The 18,888-nt window shown below is 35.7% G+C and overlaps 1 protein-coding gene across 1 annotated transcript; it reads right to left on the reverse strand.

The window, feature by feature from the left end:
* Positions 1–14,063: 14,063 nt before the first annotated feature.
* Positions 14,064–17,675, reverse strand: LOC108136185 (sodium channel protein Nach). Its single transcript, XM_017257183.2, has 8 exons — positions 17,085–17,675; positions 16,343–16,642; positions 16,194–16,275; positions 15,662–15,944; positions 15,349–15,487; positions 15,078–15,288; positions 14,837–15,013; positions 14,064–14,775 (listed from the first exon to the last, which is right to left on the reverse strand). Exons 1-8 carry the CDS (start codon positions 17,480–17,482, stop codon positions 14,656–14,658), a joined length of 1,710 nt encoding a protein of 569 aa, XP_017112672.1. The 5' UTR covers positions 17,483–17,675; the 3' UTR covers positions 14,064–14,655.
* Positions 17,676–18,888: the final 1,213 nt, after the last annotated feature.

The following is an 18,888-nucleotide window of genomic DNA, read 5'->3' on the forward strand; positions in this document are numbered from 1 at the left end:
TTAATTTTGTTGTGGAATTTTAATATCTACACTTGTTTTTTGATTAATTTATGTATGTGCAAGTATTCTAAGTAATTTTGTTATTGCTTGAAAAAACAGTTTTATTTATTCATTTTTGATTTTGTTCTTAAATTGTTTTGAACTTGAGTTTATTTCGATTATTTTTTTTACATTTTGGGGCTATCATCACAAACTCGAATGTATTTACTGTTAAAAATTAATTTCAATATTAATTATTGAAGCTATATTATTGTAGACTTAATTAAATTTTCAAAACATTTTGGTTGTTTATTGATTTACACTTCCCAATTGCTTTAATTTTGGATATATTGCTGTCATTTTAAGTTATCACCACAGCTTTCCATTTTTTATACATTTTATCTTAAAATGTCAATATTTAATTTAATTTGTACAGCTTTTAACTGTGATATTTGTTGTTGCAGAAACCTAAAAAAAAGAACAGAAAAATTGATTATTGAGAGCCATTTGTAAGTTTCTTCTTGTCGCCATCCACCACTTATCCTTTGCCCCATAACGTCGATCAACTCAACTCGGAGGGACCATTAGAGTGGACCGCGAAACACTTAAAGGCCACTTAAGCCATAGCCCCCCGAACCCTCCCGCGCCACTTCCAACCATCTCCATTACCTTTTGCTCTTAACTTATCAACATGGCAATTCTTTTGCCGTCCCCCCAGACGACCATATACCGCGTGTTGGAAAAGTTCTAGGTCGAAATTTTAGTTGCCAAAGGAACAAGGACATAAAACACAAAAAACCAGAAAGCAAAGTTTTTCAAACGGGCCAAGAGAAAGAAGGGCAGCTTAGGATGAAATAAAAAGCGGCAGAAAATAACGATGTTGAAATCACTTTACTAACAAAATGCAATAATATGTACAACTTCCCCACCTTTAATCTACTGCAAACACGAGAAAAATAGTTTGATAGTTTACAGTTGTTCAATGTTTCAAATTTTAATTTTTTTTATTTAATGTTTGGTAACAATTAATTGTATGATAGGTTCTAACAACATTGAATTTGACAACCGATTTTTATTTAATTGCAATCTCACTTCTTTAGTATAATCAAATAAATTGATTTATTGAAATACCAAAAAAAAATGTATTATTAAATCGTACATATCTATTAAAAAACTGAGTTACTAATTTTAAAATTCCGAATGGCTTTTTAAATTTAGTTTATTATAAACATAATTAAGTTCAACATTGTTTTGTTTTTTTAATAACTGTTTGTTGTTATTTTGAAAACTTGTTTTGGGTATCGATATGATTAGCAACAACATTTTTCTTCATGTTAATTTGGGGTATTTGGGGTACTAGTTTTTTTTTTTTGCGTGCATCTTCTTGCCATTCCCACTCCACTCCCCCATCAGTGCAACATTAGTAACGTTTACAGGCTTTTGTTGCGCCTCCACCTCAAACTTAAAATTTCAAACTAGAAATGGTCGCGTGATGTGAAACTAAATATCGTTAATGAAACCAATATTTTGTATAAATATGAATTTGAATATTTGAGTTTAGAATTTATAACTAATATCTATCAATAATTTATATTATTCTGTTGATTAAAAGAACGATTTAAGGATTTATAATTAATATATTTATCAAAAATATCTATCATTGCGCCGACTTAAATTATAGTTTGTATAAATATAATTGAATATATTTTTAAATTAAATCAAAAAACAAATATTGTGTGCGAAAAACTCACAAATTTTAATGAGTGCAGGATACATGGCTTAAAATATGTTTTACCAATCGCCCATCTCTAAGCAATCCCCATTCTCCCGCCTGCTGCAGCTAGTTCTTCTGCTTTATCTGGCTGTTGGTATGAAAAAAGCCAAAGGGCATATGTACAAGATATGCAAAATAGGAGAAAGGGAGATGGCGAATGGGTGGAGGGGTCGGAGAAAGAGGGAAGGAGAGGGAGAGAGCGTGGAGAAGAGCAAATTGAAAGCCAAAGCGGATTGCCATTACTTAGAAGCGCGTTTCAAGCTTCATTGAGCGCTCTGGAAAAGCGTGGGAGGAAAAGTGGGCGGAAAGGGGGCGGAAGAGGGTGCGAAATGGGGGTGGAGTGGGTGGTGCCATTGCAGTTGTAATAGGCAATTCTTGCAACTAAATGCCGACAGGCAATGTGTCTTTGAAAGAAAAACCTCCAGCCATATGCAACAGTGCTCAAACTTACTTAGAGTTTAAAGAAATTAAGATAATATATTGCCTACTTATTTACTCAATATTTAAACTAAGGTAAGTAGAAATTTAATAGTAAGCAAAATTTTAAAAATATACTTTTATATTGTAGTTTTTTAGGCAGCAAGTTTAAGGACAGCCACTACAAATTTTAATTTGATTGCGTTTTAGATGTTCAATGGTAAAAAAAATACTCATAGACAACAAACTGACTGTTTTATAAAGCTAATAACCTAATCTTTAAGTCGGATGATTTGGAAAAAAACATTTTCTGACCAAATTTGGCATTTTTTATATGATTACATCATGATTTTTTACGAAAATTAAAAATTAAATAGCTGAAAATGCCAATAGGTTGAAAAATTTACGACGAATTCAATTCTACCTTTTAATACTTGTTTTCGTCTATTATAAGTCTTATTTAATTGATAAAAACACCGAAAAAGTAATTTAACGAATTTAGGAAAAATATTATAATTTTCCTTTATCATTAAAAAGTATGCATTTGTCAAGATGCTCTACAGTCTAACAATGAGGCAACCACTGCCTTCCCCGTCCCCCCCTTTAAGGGGGCACACTAAACCCCTTTACCACTAGTTGTCAACCAACTTTGCGTTGTGCAAAAAGTCAAATGCGCTTATAACACTACACAATACGAAAGCCGCAGTTTGAGTTCGAAATCGAGTTTCAGTGCTGCCGACCATCGATTTGCAAAGTAAGCTAGCTCAATACATTTTTTTTTTAAATTATAACTAACTTATGTATTTGGTTAGTTTAATATTGAGTTTTATAATGTACATTAATAAAATATATTTTCAACAAAGAATAGAAACAAAATGAAAAAATTGGTTAAATTTGTGAGTTAACTAAGTTATAGATTTCAATATTGATTTACCTATACAACCTTAAAAATCAACCTATTCAAATGAATTTCATTATGATTTCATGAAAAGTAAAGTACATTAAATAGTAAAATCTTTTTTTAAGTGTTGGCAAGTTTATAAAAATGACTTCAGAAATTTTGCACTTATAATAATAATAGGGTTATTATTTTTGGTTAAAAATTGGAAAAATATCCGAAAAAATATAAGAGTCTAATGTTTTTATATCTCCTAACCAATTTAAACAAATATATAAGATCAACGAAAGTTTTTTATGAAGTTCTTTAAAATCTTGCATTTAATAATAAATAAATCATATATGTTTTAGATTTAGAAAACTGTGATTTATAAAATAAAAAAAATTTGTTTGTTAGCAAATGGGAACTGCTCCTCTTTTGTTGACATTTAAAAATATATTCCCCTTTAAAACCATCTAACTGGCCATCTCTGTTTGGCCACCATGGTGTGGGGGGAGGGGGAGACTGGTTTGTTTGGGAGCTGGAGAGGGGTCACGGGGGTTAGAGAACGCCTGGCAGTGACAGCGATGGCGACAGTTGCACTGCAGACCGAGCTTACTACTGCCGGGCGACTAATTGGTTTACTTATGGCCTTTATTTTTTGCAGTTGCAGTTGTTGGACCCGAAATGCCAGCCACACTTTTTAAGCCATAATTGCGGGGGTTGGGGGGGCGTAGTTGCGCGTAGTTGCGGGACTCCCCCGCATTTCCTGCAACTCAATTTGCCAGTTAAAATATCGAAAAAAGAAAAAAAACAAAAACAAACTACAAAAATTACGAACCACACACGAGTTAACAATCAATTAGGGTACGAGTTCCCTGTGCTTTTTTGTTCCCATGTTAACCAGTAAACTTGCGTGGAGCTGGGGAGTCAAAGGGTTAAGGGGCGGTCAAAGGGGAGGAGGCGTGGCAACGTCTGGGCTTGTGTTTGCATTCGCCTTTAACCGTTAACCAGTCGTCTTTTGCCTTTGACGAAACTTCTTGCCTGCCAACAACGCAGCAAGTGATTACTTATTTAAAAACTCCATTAGAACACGTTCAATTTCCGAAGGGGGCGTTGGGGGGTTAGGGCTTAGGGTTACAGCCTGCAAGGTGCCAGCCATAAATGTTATGTCTCACAAGTTTGACAGGTATTTCCAATTGCTTTTTGTTTGGTTTTTCTGCTATTTTTAAAAAAACTTAAAACCGTTCTTATGTTCGACTTAGGTTTTTACCAATTAACAAATTAATTGTAAATTATATAATACTGCCTTTAATTTATTTTGTAAGTTTCCCTAAACGATATTATATTTTTGCCACTCACTGTCTTTCATATAGCATACTCATTTCCCATTTTCCCATTAACTTGGGCAAATACTATGTCATCATCAAACAAGCCAAGAACGAAGAGAACCGACTGGGAAAGCAAGCAGCTCCAAACTCAATTTACTTGAATTTTGGCAATAAAGATTTTCTGCTTTAGCACTTTTTTCGCTTAGCTGAAATTAATTTTCGTCTCGAACAGAGAAACTAGCGAAATTTAGTAAATAGTTGAATTTTGCATTTAAAGTACAATATTTTTAGACCGTTTTAAACTTTAATTTATGATCACTATTGTGATTTCATATTAAATGCATAAGTTATAATTATAAGATATATTTTAAATACTTAACAAAGTATAATTGTTTAATTTTTTAATAAGGGAATCTTAGTTCAAATTTCCAAGTAAGAGTTCGTTAACTTGATTCTTAAAACTGCTTAAGACTGCACATATTTAAAAGTTAAAAAGTTGCAAGAGGTTTCAAAAATAAACATTTAGGGTATGCATATATATATCCTAAAACATTAATTTAAAGCCATAATTAAGAGTAAATAAATGCTAGAAAAATTCAATTAAGCCTGCAAACATTAAACTGATATTTGATATTATTTTTCCTCTGCCTTGTGGACTATCTTATAAATCGCCGTTGCCATTCTGATGCGTTCGCCTTCGTATTTTATGCTGCTCCTCGAGCTCAGAAATTTTCTATTTGGCGATTTGGATGGAGGGGGATTTTGGGGGGACAGCTTTAGACACTTTAACACATTCCTCTGGGAATGAATACTCTGGAAGAAGCCACTAGCGCACACACAGCCAGACATTTTAGTGGGCCTTCAGCATCGACATCGAAAAGTCTCGGACTTCGACTTGGACGCGGATAAAAAGGTGCACCGTAAAAAAGTTAATTTATTATAACCTATGTAGTATTTACTTTGGAAAACAAAAGTGAAAAAAAGATTGGAATTTTACTATAAAATAAGTATTTACTGGTTATATCCATAACAAAGTTAATTTATTATAATTCAAATGAAATTTATTTTGAAAAAAAAAAAAACCAATTACATTTAAATTAATGCATTTTATATATTCCAAAGACATTAACTTCTATCACGTTATACAACACATTTAAATCTATTTTATCAAAAAATATTTAAAAATGTTATATTATTTTAAAGAATTGTTTGTTTAAATAAAAACCTTGCATATATAATATGAAGGTAAATACTATATTCAATATCAACATTATTTCTCTCATTTTTTTGCATTAGCTTTTTCGCAGTGCCCAAAAGCCAAGAGAAACATTTAGACGACTTTCCAAGACCGGTTCTTTTGGCTCTATGAACTCGCCTTCGTCCGCCTCGTACTAACTAGAACTTGTGGCCAAAATAAAAGGCAAACATAAAGCAGCAGCAGCAGAGCAAAAAAAAAGGCAAAACAGGGAAATTGTCAGCTAGTTGGCCAGTAGCACTTGGCCAACGGCCCTGTCCTTCTGCACCTTTCCGTTGGACGGATTTATTTTAGTTAATAAGCGAAATCAGCGGAGGGTTTCTCAAATTGCTTGCATATTTCGGTGGCTTTAAAGAGGTACAAACCTCTTTAAAAAATAAGAAAAATAAAGATTCGAAGTAAAATGTGCCCGGTTATAATATGGTATTAAGATGTATACATTTGATTCAATAATTATAATAAAATAATAATTAATACAATAATAATTAATAAAATAATTTCAATAAATAAGATAAAGAAAACATATTTTTCCGGTTTATAAATTGTTTTATTGATAACAAAAAAGAAGTGTTAACTCAACAGGATTCTTTCTTTTTCCGTTTGAATTTTTGCCGCTGATTTCATTTTGTACACAAACTTCTGAGGTCTTAGGACCCCCAACAAAATCACTACCCCCTGCTGCAGCTGCCAAAAAATTTCAACAACTTAGCATTCACAATTTTTTTCGCCTGATTTTTCCGTTTGTTTACTTTTGCAGCCTTTGTGCGTGCCGGTCGTGTCCTTTGATGATCGATAGGTTGTTAGAAGCAATCAGGATGCCAGGAAACCATCACTTCTGACCTGCCACCCCGTTGCCCAACTAATTAGATTCCTTGAGAATTTCTAGCTCATTGAAAGGTGAGGAGTGCGCTTGAACTGCTGTCAGTAAGCAAGTTTTAAGTTGTGGCAAATTTCAGGAAAAACTTGACAACTTGAGAAGAAAATTTTCAGGCAACACATTTTTAGGCACTAATTATTCAACATAAATGAAGAACCAAAAAATAGCAATAAATTCCGGAATATATCGAACATTTTTTAGTAACAAAATATTTAAAAAGAATATTTTAAAAACATTAAAAGCAACAGACACAAATGTAAAACATTTAATCTGTTTTAAGGAAAAAAATATTATATAAGGTTTCCAAAGATCTTAGTTACTCAACATAAATATAAGAAGCAACAAATTCCTGAACATATCGAAAGTTTTTTAGTTACAAAATAATTGACAAGAATATTTTGAAAACACCAAAAACAACAGACACAAATACAAAACATTTTTTCTTTTCTTTACGTAAAAACATATGAAAAAAGAAAAAAATTAACTAAACATATTTAATTTCTAAGCCAAAAAATATTCTTTTAGATTTTCAAAGATCTTTACTAAACCTTTACTAAACAACTACTAAATGGCGACGGCGAACAAAAACTGTTAGCTCTCCATCTTAATTAAAAGAGATCCCAATGACCAAGGATTAAACAAAGGATTTAGCTGACGGCGACGCGACAACATTTCAAGCCAATTGCTTTGGAGACAAAAGAGTCAAGTTATTGTTGTTAATATAAAAATAGTGAGTGCGCAAAAAACAGTGAGAAGGATGAATCCTCGAACAAGAAACTCGCACTCAAACATTCATAACTCTGACATTTATTTATATTTAATAAAAGTATCTTTAAAGAGGAGAAAAAAGAGTAGAATAAGATAAAACGAGCAGCACCAATTGTTCTTTTTTAAATTAAAATTTAAGCCTTGTAGCCTTATATCAATTTTACAATATTTTCAATCCCATCGAGGTTGATTCTCTATTATAGGCACTAATAACTTGAACGTTTGTATCAAATAAATAAACAGAAATGTTTAGAGGCTTATTTTTAGCATAACATAACATTTCAAACTACTACTACTATTAACAATGTTTTTCATACCATGAAGTATAAGTTATATTTTATTTTAAAATTTCTTTATTGTCATGAAAATAATTTTCTTTTTGAGAGTATATGTTGTTGATTGCTATTATAAACGTTTTTATTTGTTGGTGCTTGTGCTATTTTATTAGACGCAATTAAAGTACGTTTTTTGTGATAAATGAAAATATTTTGATCACAGTCGTATATCCCCCTGTTTTCATTTTTTTCGAAATGTTTAGGATGGTGCCAATTTTTTGGCGGTTTTTTCGTTTGCGGTTTTTCAGGCTGCAGCTGCCACGTGACCACAAATGTCCTGCGGCATATCTATCCTTTATAATTTAATAACAAGCACTTACGTTTTCAGCGACGATCGGTTGACAACGGCAAAGTAAATTCAATTAACTTGAAACTAGTTTGGCACATGAACAAAAATCGTAAAAAAATGACGAAATTTAAGGATTACCGTACACTTGCATACACAAAATTAAAATATTATATTTCACTTTATAATTTTGTTTGGTGGCTCCTTCAAAACTGGTAAGAATTGGTAGCCGTCTTGTTGTTGTTGTTTCTGATCGCGGCACAAATCGATGCTCTTTACAAAGAGCGCGCGAGAGCATCAGGATATGGATAAGGAGAGGAGACGTCCTCGCGCGAGCAGCACCAAAATCCAACTGCGACCGAATCCACGAATCCACGCCGGCAGCGCCGCAAATGCAGTTCACTTGCCACAGGCCCGACCAAAATTATAGTACCCGTGGTCTCTAGCTTAAAAACGGGTAATTTCTTAGAAGGCCTTACTTTTAAATTAACTTTATAATATATTAAGTTCATCATTAAAAACTGATTTAAAATGTATTTTAAAGTGAATTTAATGTGTTTATATTTTACAAAAAATAAACTTTTAGTCCATTTTGTGCTAACCCTAATATTGCCTTTTGTATTATTATATGTTATACAATTTAGTGTGATGTGTATGGCAAGTTACAAAATATTAATTTTGCATTAAAAGCACTACATTTAAAGCAAATAGTAGTTTTAATAATAATATAGTAAGAAAACAGTAATGTTGTTTTAACCGCTGCTGTGCGAATGGAGTGCATAAGGAAAGGAACAAGAACTGGCAGCTGAAACAGAAACAAATAGCAGCAAAGGCAGCGGCAACAACAACAAGCTCATGCAGTGGAGTTTTAGTTGTAGTAGGAGATGGAGCTTGAATTGGAGTTTGGAGTTCCAATCAGACGAAAAGCAACTAGCGACGCGCGCGCTCTTTTTCGCTCTCCAGTTCTCTCTCTTTTTTTCTCTTTTCCTTCGGTTTACGTATACGCCAAACAACTTAAAACTTAAACCGGCATTTTGTTAGGCGCACATTTTGGGCCTCTAAAGAGATGGGAAGGAAGGGAGAGGGGAGAAGAGTACAGAACGGCATTGGAACAGGTGGGGATCAGCCTAACAACGGTGCATTGCCTAATTGTTTTCTGAATTCTTGTATAAAAAATTATTCAAAAGATATTGAAAGGACATTCAAAGCAAATCATTATGAATGTCAAATAAATAAAGCCATTCAAAAAATATTTTCTTATTTTTTTTTTCTAAAAAGTACCTACTTTAGCTTAAAACCCAACTAAGTAGACAATATATTTTTATTGATGCAATGATAATTTTTTATATATTTTTATTAAATGTTTTCTTCCTCTTTTTTATCATTTACAAACAAAATTTTAAAAGCAAATCTTGATAGTTTCTAGTTATAATTTTTATATAAACCTCTTATTTTTGTTTGTGTTTCTAACATGTTTTTCCAATCCGCTGAATCCGCTCCTGGTTTTTTGGCATTTTCGCGCGTGCAGTAGCCACTGCAACAACAGCAACCCCATCGCCGCAGGAGAGAGGAGAGTGCATCGGTGTGTACGTGTGTGTGGGTGTGCGTGTGCTGCAGCTGGCAGAGAGCTTCCTACTTTATTACTGGTTTCCAACTTAATAAAATATGTGGCGCGGCGAAGTAGCCCGCTTGATTTACTCTCGAAAAGGATACCCTCTTCTTAGGCAAGAGAGGAATTAAAGAGGAGAGTGGGGGAACATGGTTAAGGGGGGCGAAAGAGAACAACTTTCTTCGCCAGCTGTTTCGCAGAGCTTCTCCCTTAGCTTTTAGCCGCACATTCGCCGGCTGGGATCCTTCTCTTTCTTTGTCCCCTTTCGACCATATGCTCTCTTACCCTCGCACCAGCTGTTGCTCCTTTAAGCTCTAGCTTGGCCAAATACACTAAAAAATAATTTCAGGACCAAAGCAACTACAATAAAACCCTTCTTAGAGAAAACATCTTTAGCAACAACGAAAAATAGGTTATTACTTTGCATTCTTAAAATGTTGTAAGCTTAGGAAATCAATTTTAAGGCACACTTCCTTGCAAAAATATAATTAAATAACATTTTGAATTATAATTTTGTATAATATGCCATTAGAATTTATGGACTATAGTTTTACACACGAACTAGGCTTAAGAGCTTCTTATAGTTGTTCCTCATTGATACAAAATATAGTTTTTAGCTCGAATTATAAATATGTAGATTTCCATTTTTGTAATATTGAGTTTGTAGTCCACTTGGCCACTTCAAGCTAAACAATTTCTTGTAACTTAGTGTAACTAAATAAAGCCCATTAATTGGTATTGAAAATTCTTTAAGTGCAACAACGGATTGCAGTGTGTGCTGTGTCTTGTAGTTTATTGCAATTTCATATTAATAAGCGCCTTTTATGTGGAGCCGGGCGTTAGTGCCGTCCCAGGGGCGACATTAACGTTAATAATAATAAAATGTGTAATTGCATACAAGGAAGAAGAAGAGCTAGCGCTGATGGAGAAGAGGAAGAAGAATATCTCGCTTCTTCTTCTTCCTGTAACCAGTTTTGCAGACGTCGTAAGCCCCATCCTTTTTCCCCCAACTTTTTTTTCAGAGCCAGAGGTGTAAATCATTTTCTAATCGCAGCCAGCAGATCACATGCACACGCATCAACAAGCCAACACATACACACAAAAATGGTCCTAACAACACACACACACACACACACACACAGACACTCTGGACGCACAGATACTTTTCGAGACACACAGATACTCACTCACACAGGAAAAACAGTTGGACACTCGAGTGGACTTGACTTTTGTTTTTGGCACTGCATTTACTTTATGTTTACGTTGTCGGGCTAAAACTTTCCAGCTTTTTGGCTTCAGCCAAAAAGACAATATTGTTGTTGTCGAGTGGGTGGAAAGGGGGTGGAATGTGGTGTGAAAATGGGGCTGAACTGCAGCCAAAAGTCGAATGCAATCAAAGTCCCAGCGGAAACAGAAGCACTTGCCAGGCTTTCATCGTCACCAGTGATGCAAAAGTGGTTTAAAGTAATACGAATTTAAAACAATTAAGAGACTTCAATGCAGAAATAAAATGCTTTGTTGATATAGTTTTTTAAGAGAACTAAAAAAAAAATAATTGTAGTAGGTATAAATTTCAGAAGCACTTTTTAGATGTTCCCTATTTTCTTGCTTCTAATAAAATATTTTTGACTCTTCTTCCTGGAAACCATAAACTTTATTAGTGACATTTGTGTGCACTGCGTTCGAAGGATTTAGTTCAATAAATTTATAGAATGCTTTGTGGTCTTTAGCTTGTTGCTGGCATTTCCAAATCGAAGTTACTCGTAAAAATCATGGCAATATATGTATTTCGTCCTGCGTCTGGCTGGCGAAAACTTTGGCGTTTGCAAAACTTCGCCCGTTCTTTTCGTGGCATTTTGTGTCTTAATTTCTGCATTATCCTCGCAATCTTAATTAAGCTGCCTGTCAGAAGGCGCCACGCCCACCGCCGTCTGCTCATTTGTTTGCCGCCATGTTTCGTGGGGTGTTTGCAATTTTCTGTTAAAGCTAGTACACACTGCACAGAACTTCCGGTTCCGGTGCCTCTGGCACATTGCGTATCCGCAAGCCACATTTCAGCAATTGCCATTGTCCTGGCTAAATTTATTTAGATTTATTTTACACCGCCTGTTTTTTCAACTTAGTTTTTATCACTTAGGCACACACAGTACAAAGTGCAATAAAAATTTGTTCGAGCCACTTTATAAAATTGTAATGAAAAAATACATTACGTATACGTAATTAAATTACAAGAATTATTTTTTAGTATTCCTAAAAAATTTAAACAATTTTATTTTTTCCTTTGTGGTTTAATAAAAACGTTATTTTAAAAGACAGTTTTTTTTTTAGTGAACTATTTCCCATTTTTAATAAATAAATATTACGTATACGTCATTAGTAAGCACTTATGCTACCATTAAGCGCAGCTCTTTTTTAAGCACGTTGGTCAACATTTTTGTTGAAATATAAACAAAACGAACAATAAACTTGAATTTAGACTAAGCGTATTATGTATTATTGATGGACTTAAATTTTTAACAATTTGCAAATATTGTTATTAAATACAAAAAATGAGATAATTTTAAAGTCTGATTCAACTTAAAAACTTGTTTGGAAGAAAACCTGAAGCCAATCACCGTTGAATTTCAAAAAAAGGCTGAAAATAAAACTGCCCACACCTTTCTCTCAGCCACTTCTTAATTGTTTAATTAGTTTTTTAACAACTTGGCAATGGCCATCAACTGAATCAAAGCGATTTCATTAGTTTTAGCACTTTTATGGGCCATTTTAGAAATGCAAATCGAAAATCAAGCACACAAGAGCTCTCAAACGGAATTCGAAAGAGAGAGCCTGTGTGTGTTTGTGTTTTTGTTTGCTTGGTTGTTTGTTCTTTCCCCTTTTGCGCAATTTTCAGAAAGAGGGGAGAAAGGAGAAGGGTAAAAGATTTGAAAATTTGTTTTCCTTTTTTTAAGCACGCAAACATAGCTCTCAGCTCGCTTATTTCAATTAACTTTGCTAAATTTATTTATGCATGCGATTACACTGACGTAAATACCAAGAAACATAAATTCTTAAATTCTATTAAATGTTCTTAAAAAACTGAAAAATAATACTTATTGTGTTTATTTGTTGTAATAATTTTAGACCATGTTATACTATATTTGGCTTATGTTAAGATTTAGTTTAGTAAAGCTCTATAGAAACAGAATTAAAATGATTTTTTTTTTATACATATATATTGTCTTCAGTCTTAACAAATAGAATTCGACTTGACTTTATTTTTTTCCGTGAATCCATGAATGAATGTGCTCTTATTTATTTGTGGGCGTGTGTGCATTGTCAACAAGCCCGTTAACAGTTAACAGGCACTAATTGTTTTTTATTTTCTTTGGCTTACTTGCGCTGACTTCTTTTTATTTACTTTTTATTGTTTATTGTTTTAGTTTATTTTTTCCTTTAAATTCCGCACAGTTTTTTAATCCTTGACGGCGGGGGTCATAAAGCGATCGTTGCATCTTAATCCTAGCCATGGAACCGCCTCTTTTTTCGCCAGTGAGGAAAAAAAATACAAACTATGCGGCGGTTTCATTCACAGAAATATGCAAATGGTGGGGGGAAATCGGGCAAATTGAATGCGCTGCCGGGAAAACACACACCCGGCACACCCAACCCCTGCAAAAGCGGAAAAGCAGACATCACTGCGTACTACGCGGCTTACAACTGCAATTACAACTGCGACCACCACCCACGCTCCACCTGTTGGCCGTATTCGGAGTCTAACGCGCTTTCTCCCTTCCGCACTCACTCGCTCTCTCTCTTTCTACGTCCCATCAGTGCTGCAATGTTAGCTACTTAATACTTTAAGGCATGTTTTTTTCATAATTAATACAATATATTACAGTGCCAGCCAACCTTTATGCTCAATAGCTCGACTTCAATTTGCTTGAGTAGCAATTATACATAGTTTAAATTTGAAAAACTTTACAGAACAATGCCCAAAAAATTAAAATCATTTCATTAAGGGGCTAGCCAACTATAAGCTTAAAACACATTTATTTAAACCTATCAAGAGTAACCCAACCTTTATAGTCGGTTAATTTAAAGTTAAGCGCTGGCCATTGCTTCATTATGCACGTAAGCAATTAGAATAGGCTTTTGGCCATTTTAGGGGCTTCCTCCTACCATTTTCGTTCGTAAATAGTGGGCAGCACTACAAGGAATTAACAATGAGCCAGCAACGATGTTAACTGAAAAATGCTTTTCGCCTTTGCTGAGCTGTGGCTGAATGCCGGGGTTTGGCAGTGGGTTTGGGTTTGGGTTAGGGTTTTCGGAATGGGAGCCACAGATGCAGTTGGAACTGAAGATGGGAGTTTTGCGGGTGGGTCGGCGGTTAGTTGCTCAAACCCCACATCCATCATCGCCATCGCCATCGCCATCGCCACCACCATGGTGCAGTGAACCCGCCGCTAAGTATGCAGCACAGAGTTGAAGTTTAATTGGGAGCGAAATTCATCGAAACATTCCCGCGGCAGACGAAAGTATTTCACTAACGGATTTTATTTATTGCTGGTGCACATATACATATGTGTGTAATACATTGTTTTTAATAAATTGAAAAAAATATATAAATAAACTACAAGATACGAGTATTCACTTTCCGCAGCGGCTGGTGCATGGGAAGCTAAATATATTCTTCGACGGTTAAATGTTTATTTGTTATTTACTTTCAGTACAGCTGGGCTTAAATTAACACTATAATTCCAAAAACTCATTTATTTTTTTTGTTTACTCATGAAGTTATGAGACATTTTCAGGAATGAATTAAATCCAAAGGTTAGGGATGTTATAGTAAATGTTATGAAATTTATACGGTACTATTTTCATTAGCAAGAATTAATTTTTTTACAACAACATTATTTTAAGCCCAACTATACATAGGTTTAAAATATTTTTTCAAATGTTTTTGGATATAAAATATATCGTTTGCATTATCGAAGAGAAGCCTCCTCTCCACTTTTATTTATTCTATATATTTAATTTTCTTTTGTTTAAGTTTTTCATTTTAATTTGAATAATTTGTTTTATGGCATCTACACATTTTCAGCGTTAGCCGCAATTTATTATTTGTATTTATAAAAATTTTAGTTTATTGATCCGATGATTTCGATTTAGGGCATATATTGCGAATGGTCGTACGTTGTCCAGGGATTTTTTGTATTACTTGCATACCCATGGTCGGGCCAAACTTTAGGTGTATTATAATAGTTTTTTGTGTTGATCGAATAGTCCTGGAAAATTTGTTTTTAAAATACCCCAAGCACTTAAAACAAAGAATTCTGATGGACCAACCTTTTCGTTTTTTCTCTGATGATTCGTTGCAGTTTCCACCGCTGGTCTGACCTTCAGCACCGCCGAAGTAGGAGCATCCCCAACACATGGCCTCGAGTGGGATTTCAAACTCAATCCCAAATCTATTAAGGGTGGTGGCTCCTGACGGATTCGCTCCTCGATCTCGTACAGCTCTTGCTGTGATGTTGAAATGTGGTATATAGCATACGACTCCATTCATATATAGCTGTTGATAACTCACCCGATTTTTATAGACCATGCAGCAGGCTCTCAGGGTGAAATAGTATATTATCTCCACCCCTGACAGCAGTGAAAATCCGAGAAAAAGACTGGCAATTCCGCCGAACGACACCAGCAGATCCACCCAGCCGAAAAGGACCTCACGTTTGTAGCGGATGATCGGCCAGGTGAGAAACTCCACCAGCACACCTGTGCTCTCTGGTCGGTCCACTCTGAAAAATGGGTAGGAAATCAAATACTTTTTAGATGAATTATATCAAAAAGTAACAAACATTTTAATGAGTTTGTCAATGTTGAAGACAGTCTTCGAGCAGCTCAGCTCGCACTGCAGACAGTCCTTGATGTTGGTGATATTCGCCTTGAACTCATCTAAGCAATCGAAATCCTTGACCATGCACATGGGCACATTAGCTGCAAAGATTAGAGTATTTAACTTTCACATAAGTTTTGGAAATCTCTTTCAAAGGCGTTTAAAAGTATGCAACAGAATATTTTAATTTCGAAAGTCCATTACAATCATTTCGAACTGGTTTTCCCTGCATACTTGTAAACACTTTTAATGATTTCCACTTGATGGAACCGCACCTATGGGCTTGTAAAAGGGCGGATTACATTTGCAGAGCTTGATGGCCTTGTTCATGCGGCACTGCTTCATGCAGGACGAGAAAGTGTACGCATCGGGAAAATATTTGAGCTTCACCTCGTCGCTAAAGATGCACTTTCTCTGGCCAATCGATAGCTGGCGGGCATCGTCCGTAGTGTAGGTATTCTTTTTGGAGATTCTCACCTCCACCAGCTGAGTCTCCGACCAATCGATCTGCGCATTGAAGTCCGATCCAAAGTATTCCTCGTTGGAGAAGATGAAGATCTGTCATAAAGTGCACTTTTAATTTATTAAGCTTTAAAAACTGGTTCAATTTAATGCCAGAACATTGTAATGCTACTGCTCAACGAATAGCTTAAGAATTCGCGTTAACGTATAAATCAATGTCGACTTTCTAAGAACATTTCGTTTCGATTCGGGGCTTAATGATATCCCCCACTTAACCGAAAGTATAAATTAAACCAAAAATTATTAAACCAATTAATAATGTAATAATAATTATAATAGACATACCCTCGAAGTGCTGTTAGGGACAAAGAAAAGCGCCCACTTCTTGTCGGTTTCGTACAGATCATGAGGTGCTCCGGTCTTGACGCTGTACAAATATGTCAATAATAACAAATAAAAACCAGGCTATATAAATTCCGTATGGGGAAACTCACTCTTCGGTGGGCGTGGACTTGAACCGGCTGTTGAAGGCATAGCAGAATCCGTGCTCCGTGTAGATGGGCTCGAAGTGGTCGCAGCAGGGTATCTCCTCGTCGCGATACTTGCAGGACACGAAGGTGCTCTCGCAGCTGATGGGACCCTCGAAGGCCCACTGCCGGATGGTGTTCGCCTCCAGCAGGTTCGGCGGAATCGACTGCGACAGGACCTTGGCGTCGCGGATGTTCTCGAAGTTCAAGGAGGTCAGCAGCCGCAGGAACGGACTGTACATTTGAGCCTGCGCCTCGTCGTAGTTGCTAATCGGTTTAAATATATTAATTGATATGTTAAAGATATAAAAAGATTTAATGGGCTGGATCTTATGTAATGTATTCTTGTTTATCATAAATTTTACTAGCTTTAATGAGTTATTTATTTCTATATTGCAATGCAAATGCATTGTCTTAGTCATTACTTTTTCTGTGGAGCTGATACCCAAAACAATCGATGGCCGCTTGACTTGATAAAAAATTAATTAAATAATTATAGTTTTGGGTAATATTATTTTTAGACAAAAGAACTGAATAAAAATCCTACAGACCATACTTGTAATTAGAGCTTGGTTGGTACTTACTGAACTAAAAAATATGCAAGTACTTTTCGCACAACTGTACTTTTTAGTCTATTTTAATGACCAAACTTTTTTCTATAAATTTTTCTTTAGTTTTGTGAAAAATTAAAAATGTTTGGAGTACTCACGCCAGTGTCTTGAGAACCGCCTGATAGGACTTGTCGTCGTCGAAGGCCTCCTCCGGACAGACGACGGTGGTGGGGAAGACCACGTTCTGGTTGTGAAAGTCCGTGTCCAGGCCCGTGATGGTCGGATTGGTCTGGAACTTCTCCCAGAGGCTCATGATGATGACCAGCGCAGTGACCGCTCCGATCGATGTGAAACAGAACCACATGAACTTCTCGCCGATGGGACGGCCCGTTTCCGCGATATAGCGCACTCCGTGGAGCGTCGAGTTCTGGAAGAACTCCTTCGTCTGGTAGATGAGGCTGCGCCGGAAGATGACCAGGGTCTGGAGGCCACGCTGCCTCTGGCTCTGCCACTGCATCTGCCTCCTCGTCTCCGGATGGCGTTTCGATTGCGGCATTTCCGTTTCAGGAACATCGCTTGCCGCCACGGCTCGGAGTATTATTTCCAATCAGAACGTTAGCATCCGATTCGAAGCCAATATTTAGACTGAAATTTGGTCAATCGTGCCATATACCATGTATGAATAGTCCATATGCAAATCGATGCGTGGGTCATTAGTGACTGCGTGCGTGGCCTAAAAGCCTTTCATTGTTTATATAATGCCGTTTGCATGACTCTGATTGTGCCTAGAATTGGGGCAGTTAGCGTGAACGTGGCCTATCTAGATCTTTATACCCTAGGTTATTGGAATTTAGCTAGCCTAAGAAACGAATAGTGTTTTCAAACCACGTAAAATTATGCCTAAAACTATGCAACAATATATTTGACTTTAGATTTACACTTATTACAAAATTTAACATTTCTTATGTGTTGCATACTTTTAGACACTTTTTAAAGTGATTTTAAAACTTTATCAGTTTAGTTTAAGCACAAAATCTCATGTATATGTATACAAATAAACAATTTAATTACCTTACATTTTATATTTCATAGATATCCCTTAAATGTGAATGTTATTGGCATATAAAATTAAATTTCCAACTTTACGAAATGCCAACGACTAGATTGGGGGTATGGGTTCTATGGGAAAAAGTCCTGCGCATTTGTGGGCTAGTCCAGCTACCGAATGCAGCTGCCTTGGACGGATTGTGGGATTGATGACTGGCTGGCTGGCTGGTTGGCTGGATAAATGGCTGGTTAATTGGTCGAGGCTGTCTGAACAGCTTCCGGCGCCGCCTTGCATTCCTACAAAAATCGCATATCCCCATATAGGGATAGCCACTCCACTCAAGGATCGGAGGAACTTCACAAGTTTTGTGTGAACTTCTGACACGACCCAGACTCTCTTTGTTGGCTCTTTTGCCCTCTCTTTGCCCTTTATCGCTAAGTGTTCTCAAGTTTCACAAAAAGAGTCCACAAATGGGATTTTTCGGTTTTTTTTTGGGCTTTCAGTTTTCAGTTTTTGGTTTTTGGTTTTCGGGACTTTGCGTTTTTTTTGTGGCTGGGGCGAACAAAAGAACTGCTGGAATGAGTTGACCCTGATGACGGTGGTCAGATAATCGGGTCCACTGGCGCCAGTCGAATGAAGTCTCCTCTACCCGCCTTTTCCTTCACCTTATTGCTATATTTGCATACATTAATTTAATGTTTTTTTGTTTATATTTATTTTGTTTTAGATTATTTTTTATTATAATTTATATTTATACAATAAAAGCTGTTGCTTTTAATATCTACATATATATACCAAGCCACTTAAAAATTCATGTCATCTTGGGCTAAAGGAAATCCTAACGGATCCTAGCATAAATTATATAAGCCCCAAGGATCGCTGGCTGCACCTGCATTGGGAATAATAAAATGCGA

This window comes from Drosophila elegans, unplaced genomic scaffold, assembly GCF_018152505.1.
Source record: "Drosophila elegans isolate 14027-0461.03 unplaced genomic scaffold, ASM1815250v1 contig_149, whole genome shotgun sequence".
In the NCBI taxonomy this organism is placed as follows: Eukaryota; Metazoa; Arthropoda; class Insecta; order Diptera; family Drosophilidae; genus Drosophila; species Drosophila elegans.